The 18,449-nt window shown below is 43.3% G+C and overlaps 1 protein-coding gene across 5 annotated transcripts in view; it reads left to right on the top strand.

Moving 5' to 3' along the window:
* Positions 1–18,449, top strand: part of CDH13 (cadherin 13) — a 1,025,542-nt gene that overhangs the window by 215,331 nt on the left and 791,762 nt on the right. For all 5 annotated transcript variants that reach the window (XM_081514130.1, XM_081514131.1, XM_081514132.1 and 2 more), the window contains one exon: positions 3,041–3,152. In XM_081514130.1, the coding sequence (XP_081370256.1) occupies positions 3,041–3,152 (112 nt within the window). The remainder of the gene's footprint in view (positions 1–3,040; positions 3,153–18,449) is intronic.

The following is an 18,449-nucleotide window of genomic DNA, read 5'->3' as shown; positions in this document are numbered from 1 at the left end:
CTCCCTGGCTCCCAGCTTGTCCATGCTCCTGAAGAGACCCGTGATTTCCTTTCACATTAGATTTTAATTTTAATCAATTAATTAAATTACGATTTGTTAGTGCCTCTCACCTTTTCTAGTCTATGATAACAGCACTCTTGACTGCTTATCCTATGCAGCACTATTCTAATTGCTTTATATGCATCATTCATTCCATTGGACCCACAAGGCCATTGTCAATGCATATCTTATTTTTCATATTTACCTACATGAGAAAACTGAGGCCAGAGTGATGGGAAAAAATACCAAGTCGCACAGTCAGTAAAGGGCAAAACCAAGAATGAACCAAGTCAAATGACTCTGGAACTCTTGCTTTTAAAAACTGTGTTACAGGGCTTCTCTATAAGCTCCAGGACAACACCTAGCCAAGTGCTCACTGAATCCCAGGAGTTTGATAATTGTTTGGGAGCAAGTGAAGAGACGGACACAAGGAGGAGGAAGTGAGTGACTTATTTGACTGGTTCTAACCCTGCTCAGTCACTCTTGCCCAGGAGAGTGCTGTGTGTTCATATTGCCAAGCACTTAACCTGAATTTTGACTAGTGGATGGAGTGATCCAAGAATTTGCAAAAACATAACTGAGCCTCTGAGAGTTCTCACACCACTCCCACCTTCCCTGAGGGTCTGCAGTTGGAAATGGCTTGTTTTTCCTTTGTGGTTCCAGAGGAATCCTGAATAGAACCCACCAAGAAGCCAGCACAGAGACTGAGCCACAGACAGATAAGCCCCAGGAATGCCGCTCACCTGTCCTTTCCATCGGTCCTGGATGCTTAGCTCAGCATCCCTGTAGAAATGTCATCTGCCTTAGCTTCTCTGGGATGACTGGTTTCCCGGTCTGAGATTTGAGGGAAGAATCAGCTGATTAAAAGGTTAATATATAATTGTAGGCATACGGTGCCTGGGGAAGACCCTCGACCATTTGATGTTTAACTGAATTAACATTCGCCAGTTATAGATTTTCTGCTTGTAAAATTGCCAGCGAATGATTCTGAGTACTGAATCTGCATTTTCTGTGTGCACCACTTGGGATGTCAGTGTTACAAGTGTCTCAGAAGTGATCTACCCAGACCCTGCTCTCAAGGCAACGGAAAGGTTTACACGCAGAAGTGCTCAGATATGGGACCACAGCATCCTTCCCCCTTTGATTTTTAGAAGGGTGATGTCGGTCAGGGTGGTGACTCTCCCATTTCAATTCCTCTGATGTTTCTCAGGCCAGCCACACAGTGAACCCTGGGAGATTGATTCTTGCTCTCGTTCTTTGGGTTCAGTACATTTCAGAGAGCTGATATTTAGAGAGAGGCCCTGGTTCCACAGCTTCCAAACTTTCACACACTCCTTTGAGTTCGCTGGTGGGGACAATAATGAGTTTTCAACAGCCTGTATACAGTGGTTAAGGGTTTCCATCGTGGCATCAAAGTTTAGTTTCCCAAGAAGCAGACACTGAGTCAAAGACTTGAGTGCAAGCAGTCTTATTTGGAGGGTGATGTCAGAAAAATAGCGACAAGGGTTGAGAAAATGAGCCAAGGAGAACACATCTGATGCACGAGGAGCTATCGAGCCAGATACCACCGTGGACCATTGGCGCTCAGGTCCAAGTGGGAGTCAGAACAGTTGCCTCTCAACTATCTCACCTGAGGGCGAACACACAGCAGTTCTCATCAGTTGTGGTGATGGTATTGGGGATGTGAATTTCTAAACACTGCCTGCTGGCACCAGACTCAGATAAAGCAGCATCTCACAGGTTTCAGAGAAATATCCCAGACAAAGTCCTGCCTGAAGGATGGGAGCAGAGCTCTGTCAAAATCGGAGGACACTTAAACCTGGACTCAGATCCTGGCTCCACCCATCCTAGCTGTGTAAATCAGCAACTGTTAACCTCTCTAGAATGTTAGAGGGCTTCCCTGGTGGCTTAGATGGTAAAGAATCTGCCTGCAGTGCAGGGGACCCGGGTTCAATCCCTGGATTGGGAAGATCCCCTGGAGAGGAGAATGGCTACCCACTTGTATTCTTGCCTGGAGAATTCCATGGACAGAGGAGCCTGGTGTGCTACAGTCCATGGGGTTGCACAGAGTCAGACATGACTGAGCGACTAACACACACAGAATGTTGGGCCCCTTGTCTGTTAAATGTGTTTTATAACATGCTAAGTACATCATAGTGCTGCTGTGGAGACTGGAGTTGTCACTTAACTTTTATGTTCCAAATCATATAACCTGAATTTTTGACTTCTGAGTGAAATGCCCGAAGAATTTGCAAAGGCAAAGCTGAGACTTCAGAAGCGATTATAAAATTTTAATTGCCTAATAGCAAAACTAACTAAAGTAAAAAGAAAGGGGTAAAATTAATTTTAATAGTGACTCTATTTAGTCCAATCTGTAAGATAGCATATTAGCATGTAATCTATATACAAATCATTAGACATTTTACTTTATTTTTGTTTTCAGTATTTAGTCTTCAAAATTCCACATGTACTTTCTGCTGACACTTTCAGCACGGCTACATTCCAGGTGCTCAGAATCCATGGGTGGCTCATGGCCACCATGTTGGACTGTGAAGGTCTAGGGCCCTTGAATTCTTGTTAGAAGTAACTTCCAGTGAAATAGTTCTGTTTTCCTCCTCTTCATCGGTGACAATGATCCTTTGCATCTATGAAAGTGAAGTTGGTTTTCGCTCAGGCATCATATGAAATTGACAGTTTCTGTAATGAAATTTCACACATGGAAAACCATGGTGAGATTCTAAGCAGGTGTAAAAATCTGACGAAGTTATTTCTTTAACTGCAACTTAATGGAAACTGCAACAGCTGTTCCCATTTGCGTATTTTCCAAGTCTCATTGCCAAAATGAATGGTTGGCAGCCACAGGAGAAGTATCAACTTACCTCTTCATTTGAGAAATGAAATTAAAACCTCAGCTCATTTCTAAAAGTCACAGATTTGGTAAAAAGTTAGCAGGGCAAACATATAAGCTGCGTTAAAATATTGATGGCTTTGGTTTTCTCAGGTGCTGCTGCTAACATCTGCAGAAGATTTGGACTGCACTCCTGGATTTCAGCAGAAAGTGTTCCATATCGACCAGCCAGCTGAATTCATTGAGGACCAGGCAATTTTAAACTGTAAGCAATGTCACTCAATGGTGCTTTTGGCCTATTCACTGATGTTTAAGAGTGTCCCTCAGCATATAGTATTCCCTAAGCTAAAAGTTTTCTGATCATTTTTCTTATGTCAGTGTTTGACCCAGGGTGGAAAGTCTTGAATTAGGGCTTTGTCAGCTTAGAAGTGAATGGAGTGGTGTGTGTCTCTTTGTCACATTTGATCACCAGTGAGCATTTCCTGACTGCTCCCAGGAAAGGGGACCACTAGCTTCCACCATGAGTATTGACCTATGCGAAGGAAATGAAATCTGTTTTCTTTGGGCAGATCCTGAGAACAGACTGTTGCCTTCCTGTGGATTGCTGTTCTACCTGGATTTCTCATTCGTAGCACTGGATAAAAATAACATCCGGTGCAGGAGGTTAGCTTCTGGCAATTTTTAGGCATAGGAATTTAAACTCTTAAGACTAATAAGATAGGTTTTGAAAGAGTCAAAAGCTCTACTGGCTATTTTGCAGATTAAGCTCAAATCCCCCCAAATTCCAATTGATTTCCTTAAAATATGCTACCCTCAGATCTGGGGTTATAATATCTTCATCTTTTTAATGCCAATATTATATTGTTTTATCTTTACGAGGGCATGGAGTGCATTGCTAGATGCAAAACAAGCATGGTTTTTTTTAGCACTATGAATTTAAAATTGATGGTAGACAAATAACCATTTAATTGCAGGCTCTGGAACACATTGTTTAACATTTGTGAGTGAAGGATATAAAAGCGGTGGTTTAGTTTGGTCAGATGCTCTGTGGTCCCTGTAGGGATGGTAACTGTACACTTGCCCTATGGTCCCAGGTTTGCCTTCCGGGCTGACTGTGTTCCTTCACTCCTGTGCTATGTGGCGAGTATGTTTAAACCAAAGGGGAGAAACATTCAGCCGGCTCAACTGGACTGTTCTGTGAGGCTGAGACACATTTTAAGGGTTGAAAGGAACACAGTAATGAAGATGCAGTGTTGAGGATCGAGGGAGCCCTGCAAGGTGAAGCCCGTGCATGTCTTGATGCAATTATGCCAATGAAATCATTTCAGTAATTAGGGTCTATAATGACAAGGTGCAGGACTGCCACAATGAGTGAATTCCAACATGTGGTTTCATTGTTAATTTTATCCCTGATGTGACTCCTGGGTCAGGCCATCAGGAACTCTCATTTGTCTTTTGATTCTTCTGTTTATCAGAATCAATGTATTTTAAATGGAACTTGGCTTCAGAGAACCATTTTTTCTGGCTCTCCTCTCCTCTCATCTGCTTCATCTCCCTCTCTTCTCTCTCTCTCTCTCCTTTCTCTTTTTTTTCCAAGTGATTATCCCAAATGGCATCTATATTAACATGTGTGGAAATGTGAAGCCACCCTGAATATGGAAATTAATAGAGTTGGTATTCAAAGCAGGCCCATAAATGTGATTGCTTCTGTAATCTTCACGACACCAAACAGCTTTTAATTCACCTCTGAGAAGCTGGAAACAATCATACTTTGGGGGATCTTTTTAATTTAAACTAGACCATCCTGTACATTCCAGTATTACAGTTTTGTGTGTGTCTGTGTAAGTTTTTTATTTTTTTTAATCCTCTAAGTAATTTAGTGGGTTATGGTTGATGATTCTGTGTAAGCTACTAAAAGTGAAATGGAACTGGGTTGATTATCAATGATAGCACATTCAGTAAAAGTCAGTGATTTGAGGATATTTAATAATTTAAAGGTGATTTTGTAAGTGAATTGTTGGATCAGCAAAATCTGACCAGCCCCCTCCCCTGTCAATGAAACTGTGAGTCTATATGTATTACTAGGGGGAAAAAATGGACAAAAAACAGATCCAGGTTGCTACTTTTCAGTTCATCTCAAAACAGTGAGCATAGGTTGTCATAGATACTGTGAATAAGGTTAATTGTGCCTAAATGAAGAAAAAAGTTTTCACAGAGCTGAGAATGCCTACTGACTACTGTTTGGGAAAATCTGGATTTCCAGAAGTAATAACAATGTATTTTGCTCTATTCAACATGCAGGAGGAAATAAAAAGTCTGAAACTTTGAACAGACTTTTTCCCCAAGCACCCAACATTTTACATCTCCCTCCCTCCCTTCTCATCCTTAGTTTCTTTCATGCATTTCTCTGTGGTCCAACACAAGACCTTTTCTATCTCTGAAAAATGTGATTAGCCAAAAAGCCAGTGAGTAGTACGTTCTCTCAGAATGAAGACCATATTGTCACAAGGCTAACATCTGGAGGCAAACTGGGAAGAATCAAACAGAACGAGAGGTTTAAGCATACTTAGATATGTGAGGTCACTGCCGAGATCCTGCAAATGGTTAGGGATCATTCAGTAACATGTAAATATAAGCTGATGATCTAAGTAATAACAGAGGTTAAAAGAAACCAGGTTAGTAACATTACCTTGAATTCCTCCTATGACACTGACACTTTCCATTTTTCTTTTTGTCTTTGTAATATTTTACAAGAGCTTTGGCTTCCAATCATCGTGAATTTTTGTCTTGCAGGAAGTATAAAATACAGCATAATCAATCAATTGATGTCCACACTTCTCACCATTCTATAAACTTGTCTGAAAGTGTTGTCTCTTTGCCTGGCAGACATAGTATATCTGCTCACACCCCAGACTTATATTCAACCAATTCTGTGTTCAGCGTTCGGCACCTTACAGTAAATATTTATTCTATCCACGACTTACTGCTCTCTTTGTTCAGACAGTAATATTTCCTTTTATCCTTTTTCATCTTTCTCCTCCATTCTCAATGACTTATCTTTTTCTGTTTTAACTGTTACTAATGGTCACCTCCGCTCCTTTTATTTCCATAATATTTTATTCACTGCTCACTCCGATACATCTTTCCTTCAGTTGTTCTAAAGCCTTTTATTCTCCTCACATCCAAATAACTCTTTATTCTGCTCTCCTTTCCAGTAACTAGACTTGCTTTCGTCTTTAAAGGGCCATTTTTCAACAAGCTTCTAGGATCAAAACATGGCATCCCACTATTTCTTCTAATGTAACCAAGGGAGCTTTATCACTGTATCTTTCACAGTGTGATGCAAAGCCTCCAACTCAGGAGCACTTGGCTTCATCTCAATCTTGAAAGGTGAGCTGGGAAGATGTTATTCTCATTTTCTGTGAGAAGTACAGGAAGAAAGGGGAAGACAGTTTAAAAGGCAGAAACTCAGAAAGGAGACATCCGCTCATGATCTTTGGACTCAGGGAGGGCTCTGTCCGAGGTTTGTTGCAGGAGGTCCTTCGAGGCCTCCAAGACCCAGAATTCTCTTAAACTGGTTGATGAGGTTGCTTCTCCTGCAATGTGAAAACCATGGGATTCTGGTAGCCACTATCTTGGTACCACAAGATTTGGGTAATGACCCTAGTTATAGCCTTCTAGGCTCCAGAAGAAGAGTTGGCCTGGAAAACTGACCAGCCAACCGGCTGATGTGGACAAAGACCAAGTGATAAGGCCCTGACTATCTTGTGTCCTGAAAACTTACAGAACGGAACACTCTGCCCTGCTCTAATCAGCTCAGACAGACCTTCCTGGCACCGGGGAGGGATCTGTTTGCTAAGGGAACCCTAGCTGGCCTCTCTCCGGGTAACTCTCCTTTATGGAGCTGCCCTCCACTCAGGAACTCGAGGACGCAAGCTGCTCCCTCCTTGGTCCTGCCATATTTGGCCAAGTCATCAAGCTGGCAGAGAGGGGGACAAGGAGAAGTGTGGAGAAGGCGCCACAGATGTTTAGCCACTTGAGCTCAAAAGTGAAATGTATCGTTTCTGTTCACACTCTTGGCCAGACCTAATCACAGAGCCAAGCTAACTGCAAGAGAGCCTGGGCAGCATGGAGGAACTCAAGTATGGGCATAAGCTCACTGTCTCTACACAGATCCTAACACAGCAAAGTGACCCCAATCAAAAAGAGACTCCTGGAAGAGACGTAATGAGACCACAAAGGAGGCCGCCGTCTCTGACTAACTTGGGTCAACATGGGGCTGAGACAAAGACAGGAGTCATTCAAACAGGACAGGAGATCATGCCCCTGGGACTGCTTCCTGCTTTTTTTGCCAGGGGATGCTTCCCACTGAGCAGAACAGCGTCTTCACTGCCCCCTCTTAGGAACACCCAGGCAGGGACCTTCTGATAGTTCTAGTAAGGATGGGCCCCGATTGCATTCTTCTGATGATTACAGTATTGAGGTTAAGGTCATACAGTTTAAAACTCATGTCGATGAGAGTTCAAACAAATGACATAGTCCCGTGTTAGCTGCATGACAATGAGTGAGTTATCCAAATCCTGCAAGCCTGAATTATTTCATCTCTCTAAGAAGGATAACCACAGTCTTTAACTCTAGAGTTAATGCAGTGATCGATGGAAAGATGCATAGGACATAGTTGTGAGTAAATGAAAGCTGGTAGTATTTATTACTATTATTCTTGCTATTGCTGTTATTATTATTGTTGTTGTTGTTATTATTATACATAGATCTTAGATAGGTTTGGTATCCTTATAATGGTCATCTAAACCTGAATTTAGCAGACAAATCATGGCCATTAAAATCTAAAAAGTTTAAAAAAGAATCTAAAGCAATGATTCTAGGATTTGAATTTCATGGACCAGTAGAATTTTTTAAAAAATCTTGGATTGATGGAGTGTATTTTACAATATTTTTCTTAGTCTGAATATGAAAAAAAAATAAGAAGAAAAAACAGGCTAATGAGTGAGATAAACTGAGAATACCTCCGTTTACTTTGGCCAGACTTTTAAAATGTCATTGTTATCAAAAAACAAACAAAATAGGAGTAAGGACCAATTGCAAAAGAGAAGTCAGTCTTTTGAGTAAATTTTTATTGTAAAAAATGCACCAAATGTTTTTGTTTACCTCATTTTGTGGGAAACCACTGATTTAAGGTATTAGATTGATGTTACTTAATCTCTTTGGAGAAGGCAATGGCACCCCACTCCAGTACTCTTGCCTGGAAAATCCCATGGATGGAGGAGCCTGGTAGGCTGCAGTCCATGGGGTCGCTAAGAGTCGGACACGACTGAGAGACTTCACTTTCACTTTTCACTTTCATGCATTGGAGAAGGAAATGGCAGCCCACTCCACTGTTCTTGCCTGGAGAATCCCAGGGACGGTGGAGCCTGGTGGGCTGCTGTCTATGGGGTCGCACAGAGTCGGACACGACTGAAGTGACTTAGCAGCAGCAGTAGCGGTACTTAATCTCTTGACTTTTCTGATATTCTTCTAAAGTTCCATCTTCATTTCCCTGGAAAGGCAGGAATAACTCAAGAGATATCGTCATGAAGGGATGTATGTCTGTACTGATAGAAAAAAGAGAGAACTTCCAGAAAATGTAACAAGTGTGCCCACATTAGGGGCAGATGTTGGGAAATTTATTTATTTATTTATTTATTTTTTTGCATAGATGTTGGGAAATTTAAAAGGCTCCCCTAGAGTTGACTGGTTCAGCATCTATGGCCTTCATAGCTGATATTTACTGTGTGCTCTCTAACTGTGGAGTGTCACCTTAAACCTCATAACAGACCTTAAAGGAGAAATACACTCATGTGCCCATTTTACAGGTGAGGATACTGAGGCTGGGCTAGGCGAGGCCATTTATCCATGGTTGTATTGCTTGTAATTGGTGGCATCAAATTTTGAATTCAGGGTTCCTGTGCTCTAGCTCTTATCCAGAGTTCTGTGGTCTTGTGGTCTTGTAGCTTTTGTTGATGTTGGTGATGACCCATCAGGGAAATTTGCCACTTAATTTTCCCATCTACTTTTGTCAATCTGGATGAAATAGAAAATTTCTACTGCATTATGTTTTTTCTGTTCATAGACAAGTTCATTCTTCCTCTGTAATATGGAAAAAAAGTATCTATTTTGCTTATTTTGAATGGGCCCAGTGCCAGATTGCCCATGACCCTATACTCCTGGCTTTTGGCCCTTCACCCGGGTTCCTTTCAGCAAGATATTTCTTGGTCATGCCACCTTGACACTGACCTTGGTTGGTAGCCAGGTCACCCACGGAGTCCATGGTGTCCCATTAATCATATTTGTACTTAACATACATGAGTCATGGCTTTTGAGGGTGTTTTTAATTGACTATAAATCACACAGGGAACTTGAAAAATGAAGGCAATTAATGAAAAAGCAATGTGAGAGGTGTTTTGCATCCTAACGCAGGAAATATATCGCCAGTGAATTAAATGTCAAAACAAAGGCCCTTTTCACCCTGCTCAAAAGGTTTCACTTGAGTGTTAGTAAATGGATGAACTTTCCAACATGGCAAGTGGAGGAATTCCTGTTTCTTGAGTTCAAGCTGACTCAGGATTTTGTCTGTGTATATCTCTATCATTGAGAACTTCCTAAGTTCTTTTGGTTTTCAGTTTTAGTGATTTAAAAAATGGAAAAGAAACCAATGATAATTTCCTTTCCATTTTCTGATTGTCCTCTGTACTACTAACTTGCATGTTCTTTCAGGTTGGGAGACTGATTAACTGATTAGTGAAATTATTTAACATGACCTGTACTACAGTCTACATAGATCTGAATAGGCTGGAGTTACAAGTGGTATATTTGTATTAAACTGTCATGATATACCAAGGAAAATTATTCTGGTGTCACTTAATTCACTCCATCATCATGAAGGTGATTATTCTTTGGGTCTGAATGTGGACTCCTGTTTACATTTGTGACTTTTTACTATATGTAAACAGAATCCTATAGAAAGGTAATATTTTTACAGGTTTGCTCCTCACCCACCACCACCAGCATAACTGTAACAGTTGACTAATAAGTTAATTAATATTTATTATGATCCTCATAAATGCATTATACTAACTACCTCACTTCATAAATGTAAAGTGATATAAAATAATTGCAGACTGAAAAGAACACATATACACACCAGAGAGGGATATGGTAAAATGCTTAGAGATCCTCCATTAGACTAGGGTCCTAAGTTGTACTTTGAAGATTGGGAAACATACGAGGTAACAGGCTAAGAGGGCCTTAGGAGAAGAGGAATGTGGATATGGGTAGAGCTCTCTTGGGATAAATTTTCTTATCAGTAGAATAAAAAGGAATAAATAGACCAAAGGAATCACATTGTCAGCTCATGGACTAAATTTGTCCCACAGATATGTCCTGCTTGTCCTGTTTGGCAGCTCAGTGTAGGAGTCTGAAGTGTTTAATGAAAGGAATTTGTTGTCAACATTGAGAATTTCATTTTTAAAAATACATAACTTCTGAGAAGTACTGGCTCTCCAGAATATAGACCCCAGAGGCAAATGAATCACAGTGGTAGCAGCCTCAGTAGATTGTTCTGAGGATTAAACGCTCAGGTCTGTAAAGGGCTCTGAAAACTCTGCTGGAAGTAATACAGCAATAACGGTAGCTGAGGCCTTCCCGGTGGTTCTCCAGTCTCCACTGTCTTCCTGTCATCTAATCAGCTTCCTCCTTTATTCCACCTGCCCCTTACAGGCATCTACATTCACCTCCATGAAGTCACCCTTGCTCCTGAGACAGGTGTGCAGGTCAGATGATATGCGCCAAAGACCGAACCCACGTGCTGTTTTTATCGCACCATTGCTGTCATTGACAGTAGCTCTTATTGGTGGTTAGGGAAGCGGAGGACACTACTGAGAGATGCAAGGGCAGGGAATGGCTGGCACTGACTGAGACTTTGAAATCTACCTTCAGTGTTTTGAATCATCAATACAGGGACTAGGTGAAAGGAGGGGGGCATGTGATCAGTGTGGCTGGCTTTCTGGAAGTTCAGGATAGGACACGGATAAGAGAGAACCGCTGGGGAGGCTCAGGCTTACACGGAGCCATTTCAGAAGATCTGAGATGGGATGGATGGGAGGTATGTGGAAGGAGAGCTAGTCGAGGGAGAAGGCAGGATGATTAAGAAGTACCAGAGTATGAAACAGGGGTGAGAGCAGAGCCCCAGGCAACCCCCAGGGTCGAGACTGGGGAAGACATCTAGAAGACAAGTTTCCAAAAGAGTGCAGAATCCCTGAGTCTGTTCCAGCTCAAACACTGGCTTGTATGACCCTTTTCCTCTCTGGACCCCTGTTTCCCCATTTGTATAATGAAGATCTATTAGGGTTATTATGATTATATTCCAAAGCAACCCAACTCCAACTGGCTTTGGTAAAACTTCATAAAATAATCAGCTCACATGATTGAACATTTCAAGGTCTCAGCTGGCTTCAGGAACACCTGGATCTAGATGCTGTAATGGTATCATCAATATCACTATTCTTCAGCTCTGCTTTATATAGAGTTGGTACCCCTCACTGTCAGAGGGGTTTCCTCCAGGATGGCCACCAGAAGTTCCAGCCTTTCATTCTTCTAGCTTACCAACCCAGAGCATCTCTTTTTCCAAGTGTCCCAGCAAACACTCCATGGCTAACTCTCTGGGTTCAGCTTGGTCTGTCCCTGAACCAATCAAGGCATCCAGGAAGATTTGGGCTGGCCAAAGCAGGAGAGTTCACTGTGAGGGTGTTCTTTTTGTCATTGTTCATTCGCCCAGCCGTGCCCGACTCTTTGTGACCCTATGGACTGCAACACACCAGGCCTCCCTGCCCCTCACCATCTCCTGGAGTTTGCCCAAGTTCATGTTCATTTCATCGCTGATGCCGTACAGCCATCTCATCCTCTGACGCCCTCTTCTCCTTCTGCCCTCAGTCTTTCTCAGCATCAGAACTTTTCCAATGAGTCATCTGTTCACATCAGATGACCAAAATACTGGGGCTTCACCTTCAGCATAACTCCTTCCAGGGGATATTCAGGGTTAATCTCCCTTAAGATTGACTGGTTTGACCTCCTTACTGTCCAAGGGACTTTCACAAGTCTTCTCCAGCACCGCAGTTCGAAAGCGTCAGTTCTTTGGCATTCTTTCTGCCTTCTTTATGGTCCAGCTGTCACAACCATACATGACCACTGGCAAGACCATAGCCTTAAGTATACGGACTTTTGTCAGCAGAGTATTGTCTCTGCTTTTCAACACTGTCTAGGTTTGTCATAGCTTTCCTGTGAAGAAGCAATCATCTTCTGATTTCATGGCTGCAGTCACCGTCTGCAGTGATTTTGGAGCCCAAGAAGAGGAAATCTGTGACTACTTCCACATTTTCCCCTTCTGTTTGCTGTGCAGTAAAGGGGCCAGATGCCATGATCTTAGTTTTTTAATATCTTAAGCTGGCTCTTTCACTCTGCTCCTTCACCCTCATCAAGAGGTTCTTTAGTTCCTCTACGCTTTCTGCCATTAGAATGGTATCATCCGCATACCTGAGGTTGTTGATGTTTCTCCTGCCTGTCTTGATTCCAGCTTTGGGCTCCCCAGGTGGCTGATTGGACAAAAAATCCACCTGCAATACTGGAGACGTAGGAGGCACCAGTTTGATTCCTGGGTCAGGAAGATCCCCTGGAGGAGGGCATGGCAACCCACTCCAGTATTCTTGCCTGGAGAATATCATGGACAGAGGAGCCTAGCGGGCTATAGTCCATAGGCTACCAAAGAGTTGGACATGACTGAAGTGACTGAGGGCGTTCTACTCTATTGCTAAGGTCCTTTTCAAGACTGACATTCGATGACTGCAGGCTATGCTTCATGCATGAGAATTTTTAGAACCTAGCACATGCGCACATTGGAAATGTCTCTTAAGGGGCAGGGATGAGGACAATCATCATGCCAGTTTTCTCACTGGTGATGCTGGTGAGCAGATTGCTTAATTAAGACTGTCAAATTCTAAGTACTGCCATATGGCCTCACTCTTCAACCTGTTGAGTGTCTTCATTCACATGGTTCTGGAGCTGGTATAAATCTTTTTTATTTCTGTTTTACTTCAAAGGGTTAAGAATACAGGAACACGCAGGTATTACAGGAACATCTCCTAATTTAAGGTGTTAGAACCACATGAATTGAGCTACTTAATGAGTACAACATCAAAACATAAATTGGACAAGATTAAGCATGTCTTTAAATAGTATGAGAAGGCAGAAGATCCTATTATCCTGTAATAGGTCAAATCCACATATATTCTAAAAATTGTGATGCCTTCTGTCTGTCCTTTTTATCTTAATTTTCATGGAAATTTTTGTTGGCTTGAAAGCAAAAGGGCAAGAGGTGCAAACACTTGCCAGTCAGAATATCCCCAGGCACATTTTGTATTTGACCAAATTTGCATTCTCTTTCTGGAGGCAGAAATAGGGGATAGGATAGAAAATGACATACGTGGAGTCCTGTTTGTTTAGCCAATTATTGAAGAATTATAGTATGGTCACATCCCTTATGCCAGACCCTATACTAGGTACAAGGGGTAAAACTTTGAACCAAAATTCTAGAAAAGATGCCTTTTATATTAGAGCTTTCATTTTTATGGAATGAGATAGACAGCCATGATAGAAATAAACGTCTAAGAAGACAGAAAAATTACACATAAAAAGCTGATGATGGATACTATGAAGGAAATAAGATGAGGTTGTGTGATAGAGATTTCTGGATGGATGTGATAAAATAGGTGGCTAAAGACGTTTTCTCTGAGAAGCTGAGACCTAAACTAGGAGAAGGAACCAATCAGGTGGAGACTGCGTTCGTAAACCTTTAGGCAGAGGGATCAGGTAATGTAAAAGCCCTAAGATGAGAACGGGTTTTTAGTTTGAGATACTCTGATCTAGGGAAGGGCTTTCCTGATAGCTCAGTTGGTAAAGAATCCGCCTGCAGTGCAGGAGATCCTGGTTAGATTCCTGGGTCAGGAAGATCCGCTGGAGAAGGGATAGGCTACCCATTCCAGTGTTCTTGGGCTTCCCTTATGGCTCAGCTGGTAAAGAATCTGCCTGCAATGCGGGAGACCTGGGTTGAAAGGGGCTATCATTTTATCCATTTCATCAAATCAACCGCCCTGTAAGATAGGATTCTAAATCCCATTTTAGCAATGAAGGCATGAAGGTTGATTTAAAAATCCAATGTCTCAAAAGAAGTGTCAGCAGTGGAAAAGGAGCTCTGACTTTCTGACCCTGCCTATTCTCTCCACATGGAAAGCTGTATCCACTTTCCTCTCACAGAAGTGTTCCAGTCCTTTCTGTGGAGAACAGACTGGGGCACCCACAAACCTCGTGGGGCTCTTGGCATGGGCTCCTGAGTTGGTTCACTTGTGTCCATCACTTTCCACGTGGTGGTGTATCCAGTCACTCAAGCTCTCGCCTCCTCAGTTTTCCCATCTGTAGAATGGAAGTACTGTTTCGAGGATTGATGACTCAAGATAACATATGCAAAATGTTTGGACAGTGCCTGCCACTTGGACACTCTATATAAAGGTTGTTTGTGTGTGTGTGTGTGTATGTGTGTGTGTGTAGTCTCTTAGTTGTGTCTGACTCTTTGCAACTCTATGGACTGTAGCCCACCAAGCTACTCTGTCCATGGGATTTTTCAGGCAAGAATACTAAAGTGAGTTGCCATTTCCTACTCCAGAGGATCTTCCTGACCCAGAGATGGAATCTGCATCTCCTGTGTCTCTGGCATTGCAGGCTGATTCTTTATCTGCTGAGCCATCTGGGTTGATTTTATCATTTGAAAAAATAAGGCAAAGGAGGCGAGTTCTGCAGAACGATGCTGTTGGAATGGGCAGTGCCAGTGTTTGTGAAGGCAGCACAGGGGACTTGCAGTCCTCACCATAACGCCTCTGAAATAGGACATGTGTTTTTCCTACTTCCTCTAAGTCTCCACACCACCACCTCCCAATGCACACACCCTCTGCTTCCTCATGTTTGAATCTCTTTGGGTTACAGATTAAAGGATGTTCCCTGAAAAGTATTTGAGAAATGATTCTTCCAAACCTTAGATTCAGATGTGTTTTGGCATTTAGGAAAAAGCTAGTAAAGTCTATATGCTGTGTATTACCCACTCCAGCAGGGGGTTCTAGGGCAGCGCCCTGTAATACAGATACATCTGCAGTAGCACATGTGGATATATACCCTAAGCAGGGTAACTGAGGACCACAAATATCACCATGTCTGTTCAGGTTGGGTTTTGCTACCTAATGAGTTACATGGACACTTTTTACATGCAGAGCATCTTGGACTTCTGAGTTGCAGGCTGCCCTCCTCAGGAGAACATTCCCCTGAAAATTTGCAGACCTCAGTTCTGCTGAAACATTCAGCCAGCCCTCCACACCCCAGCTGCTTCTGGGGAAGCAGAGTGTGCTGGGCCACCAGCCACTAGGTCCCGGCCACCCCCACACAACCCCGCTCCTCCTTGCGAGCAACTTGGTAAATGACGTCTTGGCAGGACACCCCTGAAAAGTGTCCAGCTGCTGCACCAGCTTATTTCATCCATCTGAAGCCCCAACAGTTGTCAGCCATCCAGCTTCCTCTTAACTGCGCCAGTCAGCTGATTGCAGAGGCCTCCCAGAGGATCTATTTTTAGCTAAAACTGATCTTAATTTTCATACGTATACATTAAATTCCGTGGGGGCAGGGGGGACTCCAAATGAGGAAACATTGATTCTGAATAACATGAAAGAAATAATTAGTGCTTGAAAAACAGTTCAAAATATGAGTCAAAACCTCCGAGGAATATGGTTAGCTCTGCATTTTTAAGGGGAAGGAAGTTTGTCGAATTAGAAACAGAAAGAGAGAGGGTGAGTGGGGATAAATCAAGCTAGGAAGGGAATTCAGCATCAGATTCTAGGCACTGAGGAAGGGAACTGAAATTAGGGGGCAACCAGGATTGTCAGGTAGATGTCCACAGGGATGTGGCCCAGGAGTCATTCCCATGGTCTGAAGAGGCGTCAAGGGAGGGCATGGGCTAGAGATCTCTGGTGGCCTGCAGCGGCTTGAAATAAGATTTCAGTTGCCCAGCCAGAGACTGAAGGCAGGCTGCAGGAATGCGAGCACTGGAGCTCTGGACCACCGGGGCCAGTGGCCTGTGCCAAGGTCCGGGCCTATTAGCTGTGTGGAAATGAACTTCCACAAAGGGACGGAAAGGAGTGAAACAAGTAAAGTGTTTATTAGAAGAAAAGAGTACGTGTGAGTAGACTCGCTTGGGCAGGCTCAGAGAGAGACTTGTGCCCTCGTGTAGTCTGAATCACTGATATGGGGGATCCTACTGGGGTTTCTTCTGATCAGTCCCCTTGCTTTTGCCCGGCTTTGAGTCCATATTGGGTTTAACTCAGAGTCCTCCCCTGTTTGCATGTGCATCTCTGAGCCGAGATGGATTCTAGTGAAGAGGCCTATGGATAGGTTGACATCACCTACTATGCTGTGGTGAAGGTGAAAGTGAAAGTTAGTTGCTCACTCGTGTCTGACTCTTTGTGAGTCCATGGACTGTGTAGCCTACCAGGTTCCTCCATCCATGGGATTCTCCAGGCAAGAATACTGGAGTGGGTTGCCATTTCCTTCTCCAGGGGATCTTCCCAACACAGGGATCAAACCTGGGTCTCCTCCATTGCGGGCATTCGTTACTATCTGAGCCACCAGGGAAGCCCTGGTGGTGCCCCCTCCCTTTGTGATCCTCCAGGAGCCATTCTGCGCCTATGTGGTCAGGAAGGTCTCCTTGGCTTTGAGGATGAGAAATAAGCAATTCCTTTATCTCTTACCTTTTCCTTTATCTCTTATCCTCCCTAAGCTGCTGAGTTTCACCCACCTCTACTTCATTTGTTTTTTCTTTTTTGAGACACTTGCAGTAGCTTCAGCATGCAAAAGTTAGCCACCTTGCCGTTTCACCTGGGGGCTAGAAAAATCTGAGCCTGCACATCTCAAGCCTTGCCTTTCTTCTTGAAAAGTATTTTCTTTTTTATTCTTTTCTCTTATTCTTATTTTATTGTTTTTCATTCTGCTGAGCTCATAGGCAATAAGACAGAGGAAAATGCTTGGAAACATAGGCACTTGTAAACTACAAAGCTCTGAACGTAAAGGCAGTGAACTTTCTGAGTGAAGCCAAACTTTCTGAGACTCAGAACACCTTCCTTGCTTTGTCTCTGTCCGGCAACAGCCCCCTGTCTCCTGATCCAGGCTAAACAGGTCTCAAGGTGGATGGGAACCTCGCCAGGAAATCCTGAGTTAGCTCTACCTAAGGCTTATTACATTTACAATGTAGAAAGCCCTTTTCCCTCTTGGCAATGCCAGGCTTTCAAGACTTTTGTTTCACTGAAGTCTTTAGGCTGAATATCGAATCTTTCACTCTCTTTGCATTCCTGATTCAACACCCTAATCTTCCCTAAGGCAACAGATGCCTCTGGCAAAGCGCAGGGAGGTCAACTAGGAAAATCTGAAAGGAAGAGCAAACAGGAGCATTCCCATAAAATGGACTCTGTTACTACAGGTGCAAACCCAGGCTGACATGAAGGCAGGAAGCCACTCATAACCACCCAGGAGTTGAGAGCAGAGGGTGTGATTCTGGAATCTCTCCTGGTGGATTGGGCTTCGCACAGCTGCCCTACTTGGCCACAGTGTTGTCTGGGAAGACAGCATTGGTGGAGGGATCAATGCTGCCTTCCTGTGGGAAGGTGGAGATAGGGAATTTACAAACCTCTGAGAGGTTGTTGGTGAATTGAACACAGAAAGCCAAATATTTTTGTCTTTACCACTCCGAAGCACCAGGACTCCATCTTCAGCATTTAATACAGGCATCACCTAAGTATGTGAGACAGAGACATTTAAAAGCAGGTCAGGTCTGATTTTACTGAACTTTTTAAGATAAATAAATAAATAAAGGCAGCAAACACTCTTTGAAATGTTACGTGGGCTGCTAACTTCTTTGAGGACATGAAGGTCTCTATTGTGTGTGTGTGCTAAGTCACTTCAGACATTTCCAACTCTTTGAGAGCCCAAGGACTGTAGCCTGCCAACCTCCTCTGTCCATGGGATTCTCCAGGCAAGAATACTGCACTGGGCTGCCATTTCCCCTTCAGGGAACCTTTCCAGCCCAAGGATCAAACCCATGTCTCTTATGTCTCCTGCATTGGCTGGTGGGTTCTTTACCACTAGCACAACCTGGGAATTTTCTCAAGCTCCCCCATTTGCTGACAGAGTCCCCTCCCACCCTGTAACCATGACACCAGCTACATCCTTGATCTAGACTTCCAGGACATTCCTCCTTCCCAGAGTCGGCTCCCACCATCTCCACATCTTTCCAGGGAGAGGGTCAAGCATTGCTTGGGGTTCAGCAGACCTGGTACAAGCTTGTTGCCATCCTAGCTCTGGTCCTCATAGTATCTGCAGCAGGCAAACACCCAGGCTCTGGGCTCTGAATGCTTGGTTTTAAATG

The sequence above is a fragment of the Giraffa tippelskirchi genome, chromosome 7, assembly GCF_054371585.1.
Source record: "Giraffa tippelskirchi isolate mGirTip1 chromosome 7, T2T-mGirTip1v1.2.pri, whole genome shotgun sequence".
Taxonomy (NCBI): domain Eukaryota; kingdom Metazoa; phylum Chordata; class Mammalia; order Artiodactyla; family Giraffidae; genus Giraffa; species Giraffa tippelskirchi.
This window is presented reverse-complemented; position numbering and strand designations above follow the sequence as displayed.